The sequence below is a fragment of the Pollachius pollachius genome, assembly GCF_949987615.1.
Source record: "Pollachius pollachius genome assembly, chromosome: 12".
In the NCBI taxonomy this organism is placed as follows: domain Eukaryota; kingdom Metazoa; phylum Chordata; class Actinopteri; order Gadiformes; family Gadidae; genus Pollachius; species Pollachius pollachius.
Window position 1 is genome coordinate 16,452,203 of NC_136945.1, and position 21,984 is coordinate 16,474,186.

At 42.8% G+C, this 21,984-nt stretch overlaps 4 protein-coding genes across 5 annotated transcripts; 2 read left to right on the plus strand and 2 right to left on the minus strand.

Annotated features, from left to right (window-relative positions):
* Nucleotides 1-151: 151 nt before the first annotated feature.
* Nucleotides 152-3,702, minus strand: slc25a34 (solute carrier family 25 member 34). Its single transcript, XM_079747409.1, has 7 exons — nucleotides 3,634-3,702; nucleotides 3,274-3,326; nucleotides 2,583-3,179; nucleotides 1,372-1,437; nucleotides 1,066-1,218; nucleotides 821-955; nucleotides 152-699 (listed from the first exon to the last, which is right to left on the minus strand). The coding sequence occupies exons 3-7, from the start codon at nucleotides 3,054-3,056 to the stop codon at nucleotides 511-513; spliced, it is 1,017 nt and encodes a 338-aa protein (XP_079603535.1). The 5' UTR covers nucleotides 3,057-3,179; nucleotides 3,274-3,326; nucleotides 3,634-3,702; the 3' UTR covers nucleotides 152-510.
* Nucleotides 3,703-4,596: 894 nt separating this feature from the next.
* On the minus strand, nucleotides 4,597-11,416 carry fbxo42 (F-box protein 42). 2 transcript variants are annotated; one of them, XM_079747512.1, is made up of 10 exons: nucleotides 11,298-11,416; nucleotides 9,939-10,215; nucleotides 9,305-9,421; nucleotides 8,910-9,044; nucleotides 8,481-8,634; nucleotides 8,264-8,374; nucleotides 8,007-8,103; nucleotides 7,819-7,875; nucleotides 7,586-7,702; nucleotides 4,597-6,162 (listed from the first exon to the last, which is right to left on the minus strand). In XM_079747512.1, the coding sequence occupies exons 2-10, from the start codon at nucleotides 10,207-10,209 to the stop codon at nucleotides 5,131-5,133; spliced, it is 2,091 nt and encodes a 696-aa protein (XP_079603638.1). In that variant the 5' UTR covers nucleotides 10,210-10,215; nucleotides 11,298-11,416; the 3' UTR covers nucleotides 4,597-5,130. The 2 variants fall into 2 exon arrangements, with proteins under 2 accessions (XP_079603638.1, XP_079603639.1); XM_079747513.1 differs by having other exon boundaries at nucleotides 9,939-10,212; nucleotides 11,298-11,414.
* Nucleotides 11,417-12,111: 695 nt separating this feature from the next.
* On the plus strand, nucleotides 12,112-15,669 carry LOC307083503 (SUZ RNA-binding domain-containing-like). The gene is made up of 4 exons (XM_079747412.1): nucleotides 12,112-12,349; nucleotides 12,851-12,900; nucleotides 13,002-13,268; nucleotides 13,390-15,669. Exons 1-4 carry the CDS (start codon nucleotides 12,299-12,301, stop codon nucleotides 13,502-13,504), a joined length of 483 nt encoding a protein of 160 aa, XP_079603538.1. The 5' UTR covers nucleotides 12,112-12,298; the 3' UTR covers nucleotides 13,505-15,669.
* A 542-nt stretch (nucleotides 15,670-16,211) lies between these two features.
* Nucleotides 16,212-21,621, plus strand: necap2 (NECAP endocytosis associated 2). Its single transcript, XM_079747831.1, has 8 exons — nucleotides 16,212-16,379; nucleotides 17,429-17,529; nucleotides 18,564-18,668; nucleotides 19,016-19,097; nucleotides 19,420-19,528; nucleotides 19,883-20,012; nucleotides 20,146-20,236; nucleotides 20,540-21,621. The coding sequence occupies exons 1-8, from the start codon at nucleotides 16,285-16,287 to the stop codon at nucleotides 20,580-20,582; spliced, it is 756 nt and encodes a 251-aa protein (XP_079603957.1). The 5' UTR covers nucleotides 16,212-16,284; the 3' UTR covers nucleotides 20,583-21,621.
* The last annotated feature ends 363 nt before the right edge of the window (nucleotides 21,622-21,984 follow it).

The following is a 21,984-nucleotide window of genomic DNA, read 5'->3' on the forward strand; positions in this document are numbered from 1 at the left end:
CCGTTCAAAAACATACCATGGGCCATTACAACGGTTTTAAAAAGCTAGGTCTGCTCTAACATGAAAATAAATTAGACAAAATGCAATTGTTCAATAATATTTTCCTTTATTAGCTTAGTTAAAAGACTTCAGCTGACAGTTTTCAAAATGTACTACATTATAAACATACATCTCCATACATACAGTTAATACATTCAATATGTTAGGCGTGGCCAGCTGAAAGCACCAGAGTGAGCAAACATTGAGACTGAGATAGCAAAACACAGAGATGGTTAAGTGAAATGGATATGCTTTTTGGTTTTCCCAAACTCCTTTATAGTGTTAAAGTGTGTAAAGTTAAAAAACTTCTAAGCCATCCAACCCGTCAACTTTATGAGGTATATTATATTGGACACAACAACTGGAGTAGCCAACAGGAGTGTGGTTTTGGAGAAGGAGAGGTTTTGTCCATTCTATTCTTGTTCTTGAAGGAGGTCCTTAATCGACACCCTCCCCCCTAGCCTGATGGGGTTAGCTTCTTCCCATGGATAGGTCGACCGGGTAGGTTGAGTGCCTCATCATATCCCAGAACAGCATGCTTAGTGTCGTGTGGGGGCCCAATCGAAGGAAAACAGGCCCTATGCCTTTATACAAGCCAAACAGGCCCTCGGCCCTCACCACCTTCAGGAAACAGTCAGTAAAGCCACTGTAGTGCCGACCCTGAAAGGAGAAACCAGACAGAGATGTGTTTAGACACTACTAGAGAATCCATCATCCACAAATACACCAGCTACTGCTGCAATAGCAATACAACCGGGCGTTGGTCATCACTGAAACCCACCCTACGAAGCTCGTCCACTGGTTGGTTGTAGAGCCGTGTGCTGATGACATCAAAGGGCGTCATGGTGATCGTCACGGTGACGCCACTGATCATGGCGGCTGTCAAAGCAATCAGCCAGCTGTTGGGACTAAACCACTTAAAGGGCAAGAGAGAGAGAGATAACAGCCAGTTAGACTTTGCCCACCCCTTCACCTCAGTGGCTGTCCCTGTTGCATGTCTTGGATGGTCCGGCGGCTCACCCGTACCTGGGCATGTGACACCCATTCTTTCCCAGAGCTGAAGGTTGCTAGTTGAGCAGCTGAACCCACCATCACCCGTGGTACAGCCCCATTCACTCCCCTCCACAGTCCAATAATACCTTCCCTTCTATAAATAGTTGCAAAGGCGCTGGATACACCCTGAAATAAACAAAAAGTTAAGACAAGTACTTTGCACATTCGGAAAGACACATCTTTGATGCAGTATATTAGGGAAGCAATTAATGATCAGATACCAATTAATGATCATGGGGTGATGTAATGTTTATGGATGATAGATGATCGATGCCTTACTTGATGATTATGCTGGTGGCCCACTGCAATGGTTTGGACAGTTTGTGCTTGCAAATGAGTTTTCACCTTATGAAAAACAATGTAGACAAACACTGTTAATGGGTTCAGCCTAGTGTAACTCTCATTGTATTGTTACGTTCTCGGTTACATAATACAAAGCGTACTATTCCTGCGATATTTGGACAAAGTTCAGACTCTGCTGGCAGGTATGACGTAGAACAATACAGCCAACTCATTGGCCTATGTAACAGGATAGGGCCTTTCTTTGACGGCATATCTTAGTAAATAAATACAAATGTGCTCTCCACACACAGTTAACAGTTTAGGATTGTATTTCATCTCATATTGCACCCTGTCCCTAAAGGTAGTTGGATAAAAAGTGTCTACATGAGTCAGTCATGTAACCAGAGTTTCCATCTCACCTTACACAAACACACATTTCAAATTCCTGGTTGATCCTACTTCTGGCATAAACACAGCACACATATTTTCCTCGCTGTCTAATAAATATACTCCAAAAGGGTTGTTTAAAATTACATGTGTGGATCTATTTATACACCTTGACCCGCATCATGTTTCCGTAACATTGGGAAAGGTGACACAGAAAGTTTGATGTAACGACAGTTGGGGAAGGAAACCACTAGCAGTAGCAGAGAATGTGTAGACATAAAAAATTACAGACATTGTAAATAGAAAATCGGCTGTAAATATTGCCTCCATTGATCATTTTAATTAGTTTAAATTAATTTAAATTATTGTAAACTCATTACTTTAAAAGTAATAGAATATGAATAGAAAACAATATCAGAGCTTAAATTAAAAATGGGGACAGCAGGGACTTAAAAAGGCAAATAGGAAAAATAAAGAGGGCAGAACAGTTTAATGAGGGGGAGTTCAATTCCAAGCCACAAGGTTCTGGGTGGAAACACAAGGTCGGAAGTAAAAAATTGAAATTTACACAAAAGTCGCTGTGGACAAACGCGTCTGCTAAATAACTGAATCCAAATTCAAAATCCACAAAATAAATTATTCTTTTCTGAAGTCACAAATAAAGTCCTTACAAGCAATGGCTAGTTATGACTTCATTTGAATTACTCAAACAAAATAATTATTTTTTGTGTATGTTGCATTTGACTGCCATGGTACAAGGTCGTACATCCTGTCCATCATATCTATGGAAAAAAAAAAAAGAGCAATTCCCAGATGCTCACCAGATAGGCAGGAGAGGCGATAAAGGCCCCCAGTGCACCAGCCGCGGCCCCTGAGAGAAGACTTCCTCCGTGGACGCTGGTGAACCCTGAGGCCTCACAGTACGAGTAGGATCCCAGCCTCACCCCGTTCATGAGGCCCTGGTACATCAGGCCCACCGACAGCCCCTTCTGTAGGCCCCGGATCCCGTCTGTGCGCGCCACCATCCACAGAGCTTGGAGGGCCCCACGGTAGTGTCTCTGGTAGGAGCCCCACGCCTGCAGCTCTCCCTGGAGCTGCAGGCGGGTCTTCACCACCTCCAAGGGGTTGGTGAAAACGCACGCCCCACAACACGCCAAGGCACCCAGGGCAAAGTCCAAGGGGGGCCAGACGGCCGGAGGCGTGGGTGAGGAGGTCAACAGCACCCCGGATACAGCTGGGGGGGCCATGGAGGCAGAGTCTTTGGGGGAGTACTTCATGAGCGGAGTGCTGGTCATTCCTGAGACGGATGAAGACTTATGAAGAGAGGCTTAGAGTAGAGAGCTAGCTGCCATCATCTCTCAGGACCGATTGATGCTTCTATTGCAGGCCACAACATCTTTATGGATTGTTGGCTGGTTCTGTGAGATTGGTTATAGGAATGCATAGACAAAATTACTTTTGTTTATTGGGAGATTTCACAAACAATTTTCGTTGTATTGTTCTTAAAAGTACCTGAGGTTAAGGACATCAATTTATTCTTGTGGCAGATAAAATCCAGCAGAATACTGTTGGAGGAAGAAAAAGACATAAAACATTTAAGTTCAGTGGTTACCTTTTCGCTGTATAATATTTCGGAATTGATCCATAGAGGCACTAAGCACCCTATATAATTACATACACACGTAGAAAAAACATTGTGCGCTTCCGCAAGCAAAAAAAAAAGAGGTGGAAAAACTGCCCTGTCAAGCTTCAAACACGATAAGTTTAAGCAAGCATTACACAATGGTCTAGCAATTAACACACCCATTCATAGTCCTTTTATTACAAAATAGAAACATCTTCTGAATGACATTGCTTTAAATAAAAACTCACCGTGAATCTTTAGGTAGTATTTTTCTTCTCTCTTCCTAGTCTAACATTGTAAACATGTGCCCGCCTCACCGCATTCATTGTCTGAGTCCCCGCCCCCAGTCTTCTGCTACAGCCAATACCGAGGCAGCTCTGTCTGTCAGAACACCACAACCCCCGTTCTGAACGAATCGGTCCTGCTGCGGCTGCCCAATGCCACTTTGGTTTCATAGTGCCCCTGTGGGTTAAAGGTTATTGTTGGTCAGATTGTATAGGCCGAAGTCCCTCGAAGGAGACTGCGCCGACAGATAATTAATCCTTGATATAAGGTGGTCAAATACTTGGCAAATACGGAAGATCATTGCACTCCAGTTTTGGCCGGTTTATTAATCCTTACGAATGCAAGCGTATCATCTTTGCCTCGTATGCATTCTAAGCATCGATGTTATTATTGTTGCATTTAACGTCATATAATGAGTGTTGATTGTCGTTTGCATTGCACATTACTATTGCATTAAACTGCAGCACTCTCACTTGCATTTCTTTTGAAACATGGTTTCCAGACTGTCAACCCAATCTTTCAAGGTCCGAAGAATATACAAAGTCCAATGTTAAGAGCCCGAATTGACAACAACACAGCAGGACCGAATGAAAGTGCTGTTGTTGACCTTCATAGGCTTACGATTTGATTTATGTTACGAATGGTAAGAAAATGCTTATGTTTGCACATATTCATAATAACCAACCACCCTGCTGACTAAGTGCCCTTCTTTGGGGTAATCTTGTGTCCAAAGACCATGTATTGTTTAGATTGATTTTTGAATACCCTATGTGCAATATGCACAATAACCACTAGAGGCTGATGTTGAGCTTTATAAATACTACCAGCTAGAACAACAAAACATGCTCATTTCTTTTGATTTAAAATAGACATGAAACCCAAAATGACAGAATCAGGTAAGACATTGAGGCCTTTATTGTTTGACTATGTTTATAGTACAATGCAACATCTCTTACCTGCCATGGCACCCTACACATTGAACAACCACCATGCTCACACAACACATACACTCAAATTTCCAATGTAAACAATGCAGGCTTTAAGTGTGATAAAAAAGCAAGGTAGTCCTCAAGGTTTCCCCAGTGTCCCTTTGCCTAACCTTTCCTCTAGGAGTTTGAGGCAGGGCGGGACACAAACGTCTTTTGGGCAAGTCCTGTTCACTCGTACCACTGTGGGCTCCGCTCGTAAGGAAAAAACAAAACTGCGAACTCCCGTGCACACAAAATCAAATGGGAACACGCATTCTAACAAAATGGTTGATCTTAAAGTGTGGTTCAATTTAAGTTCCGCTAAAACGTGACAGTGGGCCGAAGGGGTTAAAGAGAGTCGGAGATGGAACACCTAATTATGATAATGTACGGTTTCATAATCCTTGATAACAGAGAAAGGCCTTGTGTGTCGATAACTCCCCCCGTACTTCCACAGAGGGGAGGGGGGGGCTCGCCTGTCTGCGGGCTGCACTACCTTTTGGCGCGCACAAAGTACAAGGCGTTGGTTTTCGGGTAGTACTTCACGTTCTGCTTCTTGTCCATCAGTCCACCGAAGATAATGAGCTCCCCCCGGCCCTGGACCACCGTGTGCAGGCTGGTCTCGGGAGGGCCGGTGACCGCCGCGGGGGTCCCGCTGCCGTACACCCTCCAGGACACCACCGCCACCGGCTTGGCCCGCGACACGTCCAGGACGTACATCTGCATGGGCTTGCAGTTGAGCGACTGGTACAGCGGCTTCCCCACGTTCAGGCTCTGGGGCGGGTGGTGGCCCAGGCGCCGCGCGATCGGCGGGATGGCGTGTCCGTCGGCCCCGGCGACCTGCGGGGGACTGGAAGACGACGACGACGACGGCGGCGGCGGCGTCGTCGTGCCGGAGGGGGGCGCCGTGGCCCCGCCCCCGTTGACCCCCGCCGGGGCGGCGCCCTGCGCCTGGAGGAGGGGCGACGAGGAGGGGGACAGGTTCTTCACCGCCTCCAGGCCCCGGCGTAAGGCGGCGGGGGACACGGCACCGGGGGGGGTGCACGGGGACCCGCTGGGGGGGGTGTGCACCCCGTTGGTGCTGGCCCCCTCTGGGGGGGGCTCCCAGCCATAGTCCGATGCGGCGGGCAGGTGGGGGTGGAGCGGCGGGGAGGCGGCCTGGCCCGGGCTGGTGCGGGCGGAGGAGGAGCCGTTCAGTAGCGGGGGCAGGGGGGGGCTGTCGGGCCCCTGCGACGGGGAAGGCTGCTGGGAAGAGGACGGGCTCCCGTCTCTGGTGCTGCCTCGGCCTGAGGGCCGGGGTCTCAGGGTCCCCCAGCGCCCGTTGACACAGGGGGCCTCCTCGATGGTGCCCAGGACCAGGCCGGCGGCCCCGCTGCGCACCGGGGAGTGGGAGCGTAGAGAGGGGGGCTCGTTGCCCAGGGGGCCGGGCGTGGCACTTATGGGGGAGGGCCGGGAGTTGAGGCTGGGGCTGAGGGGGGCCCGGCCAGACGGAGCCTGGGAGAAGACCACCACACACTGGCCCACCTAGAAGGAAGAACGGACGAGGATGAGGGAAAGCGGGCGCGATGAAAAGAGGCACAGTAATACAACAGCAAAGGGATTCACAAATATGCTGCCATGGAAATACATGATATATAAGATTGTGGTGATATTACTAAAATGACTACATCATTTTAATATAAAAAAATGATTTAATCATAGCCATGCAACTAAATCCTGAGAACTGGGATGGAATTGGGGTACCAGCATAATACTGTAAAACAATGTGCTTTTTCTAACTGTATTAAAAAAAAGTATATACCATGGAATAAGACATCATACATTTTAATATTGATTTCTTAAACTAAAAATAAAAAAATATAAAAGTAGAAGGTAAGCATCGAGCCAGGTAACCAGCATAAAACAAAACCTATTTTTACGGGACAAATGTTTCTGCATTTTAATAATCGGTTAATAATACAGTATAAGAGCGATTCTGCAGGCATAGCCAGTGTGCACTGGAGAATTCTGCGTACCAACTCAGTGTTCAAGCTTTGGTAAAGTGATAAATAAAAAGACACTGGCACAACTAGCTGGAGGATGGCGCCACCAGATACTCCCTCACCCAAAGCTTATTCACTTTTATGTTCTCACTGTGGCCTGAATGCAGCAGAAGCAAACACTCACCCGGCAGGCTGTACTATATACTAAAAAATAAAAATATCTAAAAGTAGAAGGTAATGACCAGCATAAAATATGCCATATTGGATATATCCAGATAAAGTGTTGGACTGGGATATTATTCAATATTATAGGGTAATTATAGTTTTAAAGTTGTAATATAAGTATCTGGGCCAAGGGATGTGTGAATGTTGTTGTGAAATTATGGGATGTCAAATGTCGTTTGTTTGGCCACAACGAGACAAATGAATCACTTGTTTGCGAGGCCATAGCTTACTGATCATCTTCATATTGACATAAAATGTGAAAAACATAACTCAGAGTTGAAGAAAAGTGAACACCTCACAATCAAAACCCTTTGTTAAGAATACTCTTAATGACATGGACTAAACTGAATCCAATAGGAAATAAACTGATGTATCGGACAGTTGCTGGAGTTACTTCTTATGTTATTATATTCGAGGGCAGGTGGGACATTTGTATTTTATTTTTGAGGGATAGGCTATAATGGGTAAGAAATCACATTGATTATTTTTACGGAACAAATGTGTTTCCATTTTAATAATCGAAGGTTAATAATACAGCATAAGAGCGGTTCTGCAGTCTAAGCCAGTGCGCACTGGAGAATTCTGGGTACCAATTCAGTGTTTAAGCTTTGGTAAAGTGATCAAAAAAAATGAAACTGGCACAACTAGCTGGAGGATGGCACCATCAGATTCTCCCTCGCCCAAAGCTAACCCCCTTTTATGGTCCCGCCTTGGCCTGTGTGCAGCAGGAGCTAACTCACCCTGCAGGCTGGGTGACACCACAGCTCTGGAGCACCGTGGTCGTCGTTCTCCACCTGCAGCTGCTGCCAGGTCCACGGAGACGCCCCCATGTGGAGCAGCCAGGCATCCTTCAGGAGCTGAAAGGGAGGAGACGCGCAGCAACGACACACAGTGGTCATCAGACTGCCTCCTGATGCATTAGGGAATGACGACAGGGTACAAGAAACTCAAAGCACTTGGGATGGAAACGTACCGCGTTTGGGCCACCGCAGCCTCCCAGGATGAGCAGAGTTTCCTTGTCGATGACAATCTAAAGACGGAGAAGACGTTTGTAAAGACTCAGTTGATGACATGGGAAAGAGGAAACATGAACAATTTGGTAAGGATACCAGACCCGTCGTAATGCGAGTCAATTCTGTTCAACAGTTGGAGCCTCCTTACTTGAGACTGGCCTCCTCTGGGATGCGGGCAGGGTCCAGATATGGCCGGCTTGGACCAGGACCACTGCTCCAAATCCAACACCCACACTTCATTACTCCTGATGAGGGATATGCAGAGAGCAAGGCAAGAGAGGGAATTACACCAACCATTGTATATATGGATGGTTGATATATACATATACATGGATCAGCAGATTACAATAGGAGCATTCATGCTATTGTGGAGACGCATTCACAAAACAAACAAGAAGAGCATACATTTGCCGTGCTCCTAGTGAGCCCCCAAACACCACCATGGTGTTGCCGATCACAGAGGAGGAGTGTCCAGCCATCGGGGGAGGGCCGTGGGTTGTCACTATGCAATTCCACCTGGTGTTGAAATAGAATGCATAGAGCTGAAGATCAAGCAAAACAACAGGAAATGGGAACCTGAGGAACTGAATTAGAACATGGCGAGCCCATGGCGATCCCCTACCAGTTTTTAGAGGGCGAGTAGGTGTGGATTTCATCAAAGAACCTCTCTGGCTGATGGAGCGGGTAAGGACTGGGGCGGGTCCAGCCACCGAATAGCACTAGAAGGTCTTTGTGCATCACTAGAGTGGCTCCCGCCTTTGGAGATGGGTATGAGCCTGTGTGGAAAGACAATGGACACGTTCTGCTGAAAAAGAGCTATTCTGAACGCATACACGGATAAAATATGGGCTGGTTGGAAAATTATTGAAATGCTAAATTTACATTTTAAGGAGACAGTGATTGAGGGGAATATTTAGAATAATTCTCCATTGCTTTTTCTTTGCTACTAACACAGTTTGTGCTAACAAACAGCACCTAGTCCTGTGACTCAGCATTTCTAGTTTTGCCTTGCATAACTGCAGTCATGAAAGTGGTACCATTAGCCTGGTACCTGAGGCTAAAGGACGAATCCACTCCTTGCTGTTGAGGTCAAGTCTCCACAGATCATTGAAGGCAGCATTGCAGCTACTCTGTGTGCAACCCCCAAACACATACATGGACTGGTTGGAGTCATAATAACATGCGCCTGGAACAAAAACAAAACAATGCATTAATAATATATAACCTGTCAAAACGCTATAAGGTCATATTTAATTGTGTATTTCAAAGTTCCTTTGGTCATAAAAAAAAGATTTGCATAGATTCTTGGTTTAATACAGATTCAGAATAGGTAGCATAGATACATCGTTTACAAAGTTTAAGGTTTTAACTCAAAGCCAACTTTATAACAGGTCTGAGAAGCAATTAATTTGATTGGTATCATAATAAATCATAGAGAATACTGACTGTGTGAGAAACGTTGAGTGATAGGTGTTCCAGGATATGGGTATGTACGACTTTCCCACTGAATGTTACCCTCCTGAATTGCCCTCAGGAAACCATGGTAACATTGATGAGCAACACCTAGCAAGAAAAGGAGTAAGAAAAGGTTTAGTACTATCAATTGCAGGCTAATGTTTGATCCAGCCATCGTACTATGTTATAGCAGAAGGTCTAGTTGGAGACGGTACAGAGCATGGACCAGAAACCAACAACTGAAATTTACGGACATTTCTACCAGAGAAAATAACTTGCGGGATTGGATGATGCATTCAGGAGAGGATGTTTATGGGTGTATTTCTACAGTGGCCAGTCTACACGATGTTGATCTGAAACCTTTACACACACTTTTTTACAGTTTCCTACAGCTGGTTGATTTTGTGTTGGCCCGTCTCCAGCAACATGATTCAAACCAATATAAAGTGAAATAAACGCTTTTTTATTCATCTAAAGTCTCGTTTGTGAGCCTATCTGCAGGGGATCAATTGAATAAGCTTGTATAACCTTTTTTCCTTTGATCGTATATACCATAAAATAAGCGCATGATTTGTTGATCAGCTTTTGGTGTCTATAATAATACACAGAGACAGGAAAGCTGTACCTTTGATGAGGCGATACCATTGCTTGCAAACCAGCGCAGCAGTCTTGTGCTCCTGGTACGGTGAGAGGAAAGACAGGATGTACTCTAGAACCTCCTCTGGTAGTTCCGACATTGTTCTCCTCCCTTTGGCACCACATTCTGGGTCGATCTCGTGATTGCTGGACCCCATCTTTTGATCTACTTCTCCCGCTTTCACAACTGGCTCCTCTCCATCTTCCTCGGTATCCATGGCAACAAAGTATCCATCCTCCGTTTCAGAGGTGCGGGACATTATCTGCTGTAATATGGTTGAAAGACATTTAAGTAATTAATTTACAAAGATTGAGGACGAGGATCAAACATTTATATTTGTGCGGTTTGGTATGAAACCTTCATCTTCCAGCTACATTAAAGCTTGGTCGAAGGACCTTATTTTCTAAACCTTCCTTTTAGCTACATAATAATACCTGTCATGCACCATGATTTTCAATACGTTTGGATATATTGTTTAAATAGTTTTGAACACTTGAGCGGACTGGAATATGTACTGTCTGCATTACATACGTCAAGAAAAATCAATTACTTCCTTTGTCAAAGAAACGTCACTGAGTAGGTTAGACATTTAAAACAATCAATTGCTTTCTATAGAGAACAAAAAAAATGCATAGCAAGCATTTGCGAGCTAGTTCACCCGACTGTAGGCCTGTGAAGCACTATCATCTTTTAACGATGTTGGAAGGCTGTAAATCTACATTTGACTTGGGCTCACCAGGTCCAAATAACACTCTCAAAAAGAGTTGTAACACGGTGCATGTTGCACCTGAGTTAAAGTCATAGTAACCATGACCAGTAAACATACCCAGTAAAACAATGATTATAGGGTTCCCACTGCACATTTTGAAGTGAAGATGATCCATTTCGTTTTTAACTATAACAACATTGACTAACCATCAGTGTAGTACACCTTACTAGTCATCTTCACTAGAACACACAGTTCAGAATGGAGGTACCAGTATTAATGACAAACGCTAACAATGCTAAGAAACCAGTTAGCAGACAGCAGAACCTCTCATGGATTTAGAGATCGCAGATTTCCCCATATAAATGAAATGACACATTGAAAAGACAACTCCCCTGCCAAACTAGGCCACCGCCACGACTATGAAACATGACACATTATCTATGGAGTAAAAATCGCAGTTTCATGGTGGCTAACGTTAGCGTGCTAGGCTGTAGTGGATAATCTTTGCTAGTTGGAAAACAGCTAGCGTTAAGCTAAGGCTTCTTCCACATGATTAGCCTCCCTGACGTCCAGTGGACCCGTCAGACTTTATGTGCAATACTAGCATGTATCTATAACATAACAGCAATAACATGTACCGTGGTTTTAGACTTGATCTTTAATCGGGTACGAGATTTCAGCCTTCCTCTCCTCCTCCCCTTTATCAGCTTTGGTGTTGCATCTGCACACTCCAAACATTCGCCATCTTCAGTGGAGGCATCGGCAGCTCTATCAGCTGCACCACGTCCTCCGCACCACCAGAGGCAGCAGCACTGCGGTGGGCTCCATGAAATTGGGCTGTTTGATTTGATGGGTCCCTTTGCAAAGGTCGCCACAGCAGGGTCGACGGCCCCAAGGGGGGGGGGATTCGGAGATATGAGATGCCTTTTAGTATATTGACAACTTTGGATTAAATTATTTGTATTATTATTCTTTCAAAATTGCTTAAGAATGTCAAATATTTTTCAAAAGCCAGAACATCACAGCAGCTTCATGGGATATGGAACGCGCGGATAGAACGGCGGGCTCAGTTTCCAGGATGACCGGCACTTGCTTTATTTTTCTGTCATTTTAACCTTAGGTTTTTATTTATTTATTTCGGTCGCAGCACAAGCCTGGTCAATGTATATTTACTTGACTAGATCGAACGCAGCCATACTTAATGTGTAACCAACACTTGTGCCCCCAATGATGCCCATCATTTTTTAAAAAATATATTTTATTTGTGTTATATAGATCCATGGATCGATCACCTTCTGGCCGACCTTATGAATAAATAGGTCGGTATCTATTTGGGACAGAATATGCGACAGTGTTGTTCTTAGAACTACCACTAGGAGTGCCCAAGTCCACTTATTGCGATGTTACCTATAAGGGCTTTTTCTAACTTACAGAGGAAGAATTGAGGATTCCCTGATTGGTAGCAAGACAATAACACACACAGAACATTTTGGAATACGCTTACAATATCAATTACAACTTAAAAAATGAATCAAAATTAGTTAAAATACAGCAAATTGGCTTTAGATTTTGTGGCCACATCAGCCTGGATACGATCCCGCATAAACTAAAGAAGACGGAGCTGTCGGGATCTATAAACATGGACGATGAAGAGATTGCAGATAGCTGGGAAGAAGCGGCGGACAGCGGGGTATGGAAGACTTTGGTCTTTTCGAGATAGTAGTCTTACATTAATCGACACAGGTCCGATCATTGCGTAGCTTCCTCTACTAGTAGGTCGGAGAGTCGGAGCCTCGATTTTCCAAAAGTATGTTGTTTTGAGAACAGCGGTGAGCCTGGATCTATCTTGTCTGCGGCTCTGCAGGCCGCGTCCACACTGAATCGCACAGCCTTGATATCGGACGAAATTCAATTTTTTTTTAATGGCCTGCATAGGTAATTAATAATAATCATCAAAATCTTACTCACCTTGTCGGCAGCCATATAAGGCTTTTATCATATGGTGTTCTTATTGTTGTGGATATTCAATTTGCAGGGCGTTTTGATTTACAAACGGAACACATTCATCTTTATTCATTTTTGTCTTATGAATTAATCTCACAGAATTTATGCGAAAGAATATCGATCTTGCAAATTATGATCATATGGAATGGAGCCTTTCAGTTCTTATATTCTTTGTTTATCTTTTCAGGAAATAGAGAGAAGACTCGAGGCAAAGCTGAAAATAAGTCGAGAAGCAAAGTAAGTAAATAAAATAAGTATTAAACAAAATCAAAAGTGGTCGATGTGAATTTTTCAGTCACATCGTCAGTTGATAACATATTTTTCCTTTCTTTGATTAGGAAATCCAGCTTGAGTTCAGGAAGCTCAGTCGTGCGTACTGGTGTTGTAATCCAGGACGACTCGCTACCTGCAGCACCTCCACCACAAATCCGCATTCTCAAGCGTCCTTCAAACAACGGCACGATGGGAAATCCTTCATCCTCTCGACCATCACAGCAGATGAAGTCTCTCGCCCAGCGAGAAGCTGAGTATGCAGAGGCCAGGAGGAGGATTCTGGGGAGTGCAAGCTCTGACGACGCCCCCCAGGACAAACCATCTCAAGACAGGTGAGAGAAACCCACCTGTATCCCAAAGTCACTTAAATCCATCATTCTAGAATATGAATAGAAATGAATCAATAGGAGACTATCTAGGCGCTAACAATACCTTTCTCTCAATCCATTTAAGGCATGCTCGAGTTAGTAGTCAGCAGCCACCATCAGAACCAGTCTGTCCAAACGCTCATGTGATCCGTCAACCCTCCGGGCCGGACGGTACTTCCGGCTTTCGCTTCTGCAGATAAATAAGAACAGGCTGCCTATCCTATGAAACCCGCCATTTTCCTCCCCCTGAATGGCCATCTAGAGTGGATATCGAACCAGGTGTGTGGGCGGCATTGTGTATGACACAGGGAGTGGTGGGATGGATTACACATTGATGGATGAACACATGAAGATGAGACCAAAATATGAACCGTTCCGCCCCTCTACACTCTGTTGACTGCCATGCACCTTGCCTTTTGCCTTGTCTTTCCCCCGTGTGGAACTGTGAAAGGGGCTGGTATAGATTTTCCTGCAATCAGAAGCCCCTGCGGTTCTATGCTGGGATAAGAATAATTCCTCAGGTCCCCACACACTGTGATATTCCCCATGATGTAACTATTGAGCTGGCCAAGGACGTGCCACTCTCGTGGGCTGGCTATGAGCCAGGACAACAGGTTTGTATTGGCCAAGAGAGGATAAGGAAAGAAAAATAATCTGCTGGAGGTTTGTGACATATCTACCAGGGACCAACTTGCCATTTCTGGCCCTTTGCCTTGGTTTTCATTTAAAAGCGACTGGATAGTTAATTGGAAAGTTATGAAAAGAGAGTCCTAGTTCAGATTTGTTTTTATAAAGTGTCAAGAAATCCCTATGGACAACCAGCAGATTTCACAAACGAATGCCAGTAAAGCGGTACCTGGTGGAAAAGTAGTCTTTGGCCAAAGATTGTATAAGTGAGTTATAAAATAGGAGTAAGTCTTGGTTTGTTAAGCAATAATTATTTTCCCGATTGCCTGCATACCTTTTTACATTTGTTTTTTTTTATTATTTATTAGTTAGTTTTTATTGGCCATTTCAGTTGTATTTTTTTGGTCTCCATTTTTCTTTTAAATATTATGTTCAAGAACATTGTTTATGTCAAAGAAAGAAAAATAACATTTCAATCTGCTTTCTCATAAGAATTTTGAAACATTTGAGAAGGTATTTCAACAAATATAAATCTACATTGAAACTATCCCTTTTATGAATTTGAAATGTCCTATGTTTATTTAGGTCAAGTGTAGTGACACAGCCTAGAAAAATCATCTTATTCTTTAGTAGTAAGATTGAAGAAATTAAAGATGTAAACACTATGTGTTAGTGTCTAATCTATAGCTGAGAAATGACCAAATACAAATTAAAAATACACCAAAAATAGATAAACGATACACTAAAGCATGACACTATTTACGGGATCATGGCTGATTTCTGAATATATTCATAGGTTTTAGTAAGATATTCTTCAGATCATTTCCTTCCACATATTTGTATTAATTGTTTTACAAAGCAACAACACCATGCCTGGTTTTTCAGCATCACTTCCTGGGGCCTTTTTTTAAATAATGATGCATGGTTGGACTTGTAACAGGAGAGGAACATTTTTTTTGGGGAGAAAGTATTCTACAAACTCTTTGGCTGATCTAAAACCTAAGCAATTCTGGAGGAATTAACTCACATTTTTGAGTCTAGCCACAAAGTCTGCCCATAGTCTAAAAAATTTGCTACCATAATTGTACCATTCATATGAATTTCCCCGTTCAATGGCATATTCAAAATGTCTTTCTTTGCTAGAGGGTGTTTTACGATACAGATTAAAATGTATGTATTTTGCCTCATGTAAAACTGTCAACCTGTCTAGCTCTGAAATAGTTTAACATACAATGAAACGTGTCTTAATAAGTTAGCCAAAATTGGATAGAATTTGTTTTGTTTGTATGTAAGGCCCAAGATGAAAGGATTCTCAATTTAAAGTATTGACAAAGTTGGCTTGCTCTATATGCTCTAACAAAGTGTTTCCCAACCTTGGGTTTGGGACCCCACTGGAGTCTCCTGACAAGCATACAGGATCATGACAATAGAAAAGAGGTCCAGACTATGATTCATACTGCACACAAGCGATCTACCACTTACTAGTATGGCATGGTGATGATATGGTCAGAACAATGTGGGTTTTGTAAGAAGATGCAAGTGTTGGTTGTATCATTTTCAGATCAAAAAATGAGGTTGAGACACCTGCTCTTTAAGCTCTTATGCTCAACCATTGGCATTCATTTTGGAAAGTTTTTTTTAAAATCATACCCAGTAGTTAAATTCAGCTATAACATTGTTTTAATTTGCTTGTCCTTTTGAAACCTGAAAAATGTCTTAAATTCACAATTACCCTTTAATAAAGACGGTGAACAAGAAGCAATGCATTTTTGTTCTTATTTTTTGTTAAATTGTTTGTTATGGTTTAGTGTACATACAGTTTTTTGGTATTTGCCTACCATAAGTGGTAGTAGACACACATTATAGCCCTGTAGAAAGCATCACGAATCGAAATTCAACACACCAAGCAGCAATGTATAGCTTGGAAGCCTCAGGTTATCTGATGGTGTTGTTCCCATTAATAGTATCAGAATTTAATGAATTTATATTTATTATGCAAAAAAAAAGAAGGTTGGGGTTAGATCTATTTCAATCTAGGGTATGCAGGTCAATTCAGTACTTTGTACATTTAGTGTGCAAAGTTTGACCACAGCTTTGAAACTGAATTCAAGTTACACATAATTCATCTGACTGTAGCTAAAGCCTAAGTGAAAACATTTTGTGGGCCAGTATCAGATGAAAAGTGGGTTGGACAACTAGTGCAAAATGGTGACGCATGAACCATCCTCGCCAACAGAGGCGCTGTGTAGATAAACACAACCCCTCATTGGACTTGTCTGACTTCTGTCTAATTTCAAGCCGCCGCTGGTTGTCCATTGAATTTTTCTAAGTTTAGTTTGTAAAACTTGACAAAATGGCAGAAGACAGCGGTTATGAATCTGTCATCTGTGTAAAGCCAGAAGTGCACGTATACCGCATTCCGCCCCGTGCCTCTAACCGCGGATATCGGTAAGCATGTCGAGTTTGTGGAGAGTAACTGGGCTTCTACTGTTAGTTGAGCTGACAAGGATATGGGTCGAAGAAGTGTCGATCATTTGGCTAATTTGGCTAGCATTGCTTAGCTGTCCGAATAGAATACGTACACACAAGTGAGGAAATGATCGGACTTTCTGTTCTGCTAAAACCATATTGTGTTTGATACTTTCAGGTCGGTCACATGCATACATTGATCCTCAAAACAGCGGGTTGTCTGTATACCTGCTGGCCAGGTTTCACAACATAAGGAATCGTGCATACACTGAACGTCTGATGTTCATGTGAAAGGATTTGAAACGAACGTTTTTTGTTGAAATAACAATCCATAGTGTAGGTGTTTTTCAAGAACAATCTGTTCTAGATATTATCATTGTTATTTTATGGGTTGACCGGAGAAATCTGGACAACAAAATATTCCATTGCATCTTTTACAGATGGTAAATATTGTTTAAAACGAATGTCATGACTTGTCTATGGGGATAAACATCCAATATTACAACAGGAGTAACTTAAAAATTGGTCAGGGGACACCGCCAAAAGTTGTAAACAATCCAGGGAATTTATTGGTGTAGATATGCAAATTGCAAAACGCAACATATACTACCTCAAAACTCTTACAATTAGGGCATTTAGCAGACGCATTTTATCCAAAGCGACTTACATCGGTTAATATACACATTGACACACCGACGGCAGAGTCAACCATGCAAGGCGACAGCCAGCTCGTCAGGAGCAGTTAGGGTTAAGTGTCTTGCTCAGGGACACATCAACAATCAGCTAGGAGGAGCTGGGGATCGAATTAGCGACCTTTCGGTTACAAGGCAACTGCTCTACCTCCTGAGCTAAGCCAACCCTCTTGACATCCAAGCCACTATAACTGTTTTAGTCTGCTAAGCATGTGTAACTAACTATTATTTCCCAAGCTCTACATCATCTGGGTGTAAAAAAGACTGGGTCATCCACGGGGAAGCAATACAACGGTTCTGTGAATGACAATCACAGTGTACTGTTATGTTTACCAGGGCGGCAGACTGGAAGCTAGACGAGCCGGCATGGACTGGCAGGATGAAAATAATCTCTAAGGGCAAGGTGGCGTTCATCAAGTTGGAAGACAAAAACTCAGGTAAACACAGGCTGCATGCCATGGTATGGTTTTACTCAGTTGACCACTAAATGCAAGGTGTCATTATATTCACCATGTCTGCAGCCGGCACCATGCCTTCTGCCACGGTCTGTGCTTAAATGGTAGGTCACATTCACATACACCTGCTATTAGAGAATGTTTTAATAAAAGGTTTTATAAGTCCATGTATTTACATAAAAAAAAAATATATATATATAAAACATGGGACAAACACTGTTTTTTATTACTATAACAAACACTCTACTTTATTGTTAAAGATCTTTGTAGTACACAACATGTCTGACTACAGGCCAAAACATATAATTAGGGCACATGATCTTTAGTAGCTTTAGAAGTAGCTATATTTACCTTCCACTATTTGCAGCCTGCTTTCCTTCATGAAGTGGGTTGTTATGTATTTACATCTGGATTAAACCATTTTTATGTTATATACTTAACTGTGGCCGGAGATAGTCTCGTCACCACTTCAAAATGAAGCAAGCATATTTGTCTGCTAACTATAAACAAAGTATTTAGCAAGATTGTTGGGTTCAATTCTTGCAATTCCTAAGCTTTTCTCCTGGACCCTCCATGAAGATTTAGGGTGCAACTCCACCACAGTTTTCTAAAATCCTGTGGTAAATGCTGAAGTGTTTTCATATTTTGCCCCCCCCCCCCTTATTTCCAAACTTAATTTTAGAAAAAGCAAGAAAATGCATCTCTTCACACTTCAGATTTTTGCATTTCGGGTCTTGACTGGTTTGTGCTTATGCATGCAAATTTCCAACTCCTGCTTCAGGAAAGTAGGAAGTAGATCTCCTTTATTCAGCAGAAATGGGGAGATTCGCAAACGCTGTTTCTAAAGAGTAAATTATAATTCTGCACCTTGTAGCGCCACCTGCAGGTATGCGTTGAGTCTACAAATTACCGGCAAGGTCAACGGACTATTGTGTTATTGCACAAAATGTATTCAAAAGTAAAAGGTATTCAGTTCATCTTCTAATGATGCATGGGCCTTGACTTGTGGTTTACAGGAGAGCTCTTTGCCCAAGCCCAAATGGACCAGTACCCAGGATGTGTTGTGGAAGCCGTCACAGACTCCAGCAGATATTTTGTGATGCAGATACAGGATGACAACGGTAGGACATTTCAATATCAATTGACCGTTGGTTAGGTTTTTGCGTAGATGTAGTGGTATATGATTATGTTAAATGAACTTCAGACGTGACTGTCTGTGTAATCTTGATCCTTAGCCTAAAGAGGATATTGCGCAGTTACAAGATATTTATAAATCATGGCGTCGTGGTGAAAACTTGTCATGGTGCACAAAAAAAACCCCAAACAAACGGTATAGGTATCCTTGGATGTATTAAAGGATTGGTTCTATGTATAACCCAATGCCTAATATTGAAGGCCCTGAGTCACAAATTGCATTGAAAACATTCTTTACATCATGATTGCATCGCTGTCCTGTTGCTGACTATAGGACGCCACGCATTCATCGGTCTGGGGTTTGCTGACCGTGGAGACTCCTTTGATTTCAATGTGGCTTTACAGGACCATTTCAAGTGAGTTGCACTTGAAACACAGCTCTTCCATGTCTACTTTTATGACCTGTTGGTACCTCTGTACCTGAATAAGCGGCATCACTGCATATGATTACACATTTTATTTGGAACGATTAAAATCGTGTTGTACACCTTAACACCACATATATTTAACGGAAATGTGTTCCTGAATATTTGCCGTTGAACTTGTAGAAGGAATGATCTACCAGTGTTTACGACCATTTATAGGAAACCATTCAACCAACGTAAGCCAAGTGGATCATCCTATGCAATAAGATGACGATGAGTGCTGCCCACCAACAACTCTCTGTTTCCTGTACAGATGGGTAAAACAGGAGAGTGAGCTTGCAAAACAAGAAGCCAACCAGAGTGTTGCCCCCCCACTGGACCTTGGCTTCAAAGACGGACAGACCATCAAGATCAGCATCGGGGTAAGCACTTAGGCCTAAGCAGTTTTATATCACATCGGTATCAATAGGGGAAGAGTGACATTTTATAGTTGCTATAGTTATATACCTAGTAGCAATGTTTGTCTAGCCTCCGTGGTACGTTGTTGCTTATCGATACTACGGTCTTTAATAATTCAGCCCAGGGCCTGTTTATAACCGGGTCTGGTTACCCATCCCTAAAAGTCATCACCATAGTGAAATATTGCAAAAAATAAGAAGAAACTAAATGATGACCTTCATGCTGAGGTTTTTAACTCAGGAAAAAAAGAGGTCATAGTCAAAATGTCAATTGTGATAAAAAAAATAATACTAATGTTTTGCCTTTCCTATTTCCAGAATGTCAAAACGAAGGCGGGCGGGGCCAAATCACGAGCAATGCCAGGGGGCCTCCTGCCCCCTCCACCAGGAGGGGCCAAGATCGGGTCCCCGCAGTGCCCTCCGGCCACGCCCCCCAACACCGTGATGCGTGAGCTACCGCTTTTGTCTTCTTCGGTGGTGTTATTTCTTGTCTCTCGTCGTGAGGCGATGGCGCCCGCGGCTCCAGCTCCAGGGTTGTGTTTGACATGGGATGTTGTTGTGGTTCTTTCTCCGGACCCCAGCCTCCCTGTTGGACCTCGGCCCCGGGGCTCCCGCGGCCCAGCCCACGCCGGACATCTGGGGAGACTTCACATCGGCGCCGGCAGGCTCCAGGTATTTTAACGGTTTTCGTTTGCACATACTCATACAGGATAGGCATTGAAATGTTTGTGTGACATACTCATACATGTATTTTCTGTGCTTAAAATAGAATAAAATTAAATAACAGAATATTATAAATGTATGTCAAATTAAAACTGGATAAACGGGGAGATGTACATGTAAAAAGAAAACGTGGGCAGAAAAGGGACTCAGTCACTGGACTAGTGGTCAATTTGGGGGTTTGGTTTTGTCATTGGTATATTCATGATTGGTATACTCTTCGCTCCATTGACATATTTCCTCTTGTTTTAACAGCCCCAGTAAAGATACACAACAATCTGGATGGGTGCAGTTTTAAAAGACTCCGGAAAACCAAAAAATCTCTCTCTCTCTCTCTCTCTCTCTCTCTCTCTCTCTCTCTCTCTCTCTCTCTCTCTCTCTCTCTCTCTCTCTCTCTCTCTCTCTCCGTACATTCCATGGACAAAAGGATTGTGGCAAAAGACCAAGAGAAATGTTTAAAAAACCAGCCAGTCTGGTTTGCAGCACTTGCTCTCAATGGAGTAATTGATTGTTGTGAGAACACTCTGACTCTTTTGACTAAACCGTTTTCAGTAGAGAAAACCATCACGTTTTTATTGTATCCTTTTTGATGGGCTATGCAATGGGAATCTCAAGACCTTTTTTGACTCCTGTCACATAACTAATCTGGACGTTGTTGGCCCTCCCAACGGTGTAAAAACCTGTGCCTGAATATGCTCTCTGTTGGACAGGTGGGTGTATTGGATGTGGAGGTTTGAAGAGAAACGTAGTTGTCTTGTCACACTAAAAAAAACATTAAAATGCCTTGTCTGTTTCAAGTGTGTTGCTCGGCTCCATCTGAACTACGCTAAATATTTATCCATTTTACAGACTGTTTTTCCTGTTTTATCAGCTTCATTTTCAGATCAAGCACAACCTCTCATCTTTAAGGACAGTTTTGGGCGTGTGGGGAAAATGTTATTTTTTTTGTTCCATCCTCGTTTATGTTTGCATATTTTCTCTTCTGGTTCGTCATATTCGTGTTTCCTGAATGTTTATGAAGGAATATTTTGAAATTAAGATTGAGACAAAATTCGAAAAAAAATCGAGTTCTCATGCCTTTCATGCATTTTTCTTTCTTTCATGAATGTGTTAAAAAAAATCAATGATCTTATTGTTTGGAAAACTATGAACTTTTATGCTAACATCAATGTCTTGCCTAACATCTTCAGTACTTCAAATCTACCAAGGTGCCTTTTTAAATGAGAATCTTTCTGATTCGTGATCATAATTTGAAATCAATATTTTCATGAGTGCCTTACTTTAAAATGAATACAACGAAAAACTTGTCTTGTAAATAAACATATATGGGGAGTTTTTGTGTATTGTTTTCTTTTTGCCTTGAAAGGGGTGGGGAATAGACCATCATCAGCCACCTTTAGTGTAGTGTATCTACTTGTTTATAACCCCACAGTGTTGGAGTAAACTGAATCGTAAGGAGGTGGATTGTACTGCGCTAACTGAGATTCATCGCCGTGGGGGTTGATTGACTCAAGACAGTATAACGGTGCAGTTCCTCATGATGATTCCGCGCAAAGGAAGTCCCTCCCCGGAACAGGGCATGTGGAAGATCCGTTACGGCGTATGTCTTCAACTTCCCACTTTAGTTTCACCGCCTCAGACTAACTCCAGGAAACCTCAGAGTGAAGCAAAGCCATGTGCAGCTGGCTGGCTTTCATTTG

What these genes read in the sequence shown, in the direction of transcription:
- slc25a34 (XM_079747409.1), bottom strand. Translation starts at nt 3,056, where the DNA reads ATGACCAGCACTCCGCTCATGAAGTACTCCCCCAAAGACTCTGCCTCC. An exon ending in TCGCCTCTCCTGCCTATCTG is followed by an intron (nt 1,438 to 2,582) that starts GTGAGCATCTGG and finishes GTTTTTCATAAG; the next exon opens with GTGAAAACTCATTTGCAAGC. An exon ending in CAGTGGACGAGCTTCGTAGG is followed by an intron (nt 700 to 820) that starts GTGGGTTTCAGT and finishes TTCTCCTTTCAG; the next exon opens with GGTCGGCACTACAGTGGCTT.
- LOC307083503 (XM_079747412.1), top strand. Translation starts at nt 12,299, where the DNA reads ATGGACGATGAAGAGATTGCAGATAGCTGGGAAGAAGCGGCGGACAGC. An exon ending in AAAATAAGTCGAGAAGCAAA is followed by an intron (nt 12,901 to 13,001) that starts GTAAGTAAATAA and finishes TTCTTTGATTAG; the next exon opens with GAAATCCAGCTTGAGTTCAG. An exon ending in GACAAACCATCTCAAGACAG is followed by an intron (nt 13,269 to 13,389) that starts GTGAGAGAAACC and finishes AATCCATTTAAG; the next exon opens with GCATGCTCGAGTTAGTAGTC.
- necap2 (XM_079747831.1), top strand. Translation starts at nt 16,285, where the DNA reads ATGGCAGAAGACAGCGGTTATGAATCTGTCATCTGTGTAAAGCCAGAA. An exon ending in GCAGATACAGGATGACAACG is followed by an intron (nt 18,669 to 19,015) that starts GTAGGACATTTC and finishes TGCTGACTATAG; the next exon opens with GACGCCACGCATTCATCGGT. An exon ending in GCTTTACAGGACCATTTCAA is followed by an intron (nt 19,098 to 19,419) that starts GTGAGTTGCACT and finishes TTTCCTGTACAG; the next exon opens with ATGGGTAAAACAGGAGAGTG.
- fbxo42 (XM_079747512.1), bottom strand. Translation starts at nt 10,209, where the DNA reads ATGTCCCGCACCTCTGAAACGGAGGATGGATACTTTGTTGCCATGGAT. An exon ending in CCAGAGGAGGCCAGTCTCAA is followed by an intron (nt 7,876 to 8,006) that starts GTAAGGAGGCTC and finishes CTCCGTCTTTAG; the next exon opens with ATTGTCATCGACAAGGAAAC. An exon ending in GCTGCGGTGGCCCAAACGCG is followed by an intron (nt 7,703 to 7,818) that starts GTACGTTTCCAT and finishes CCTCCCTTTCAG; the next exon opens with CTCCTGAAGGATGCCTGGCT.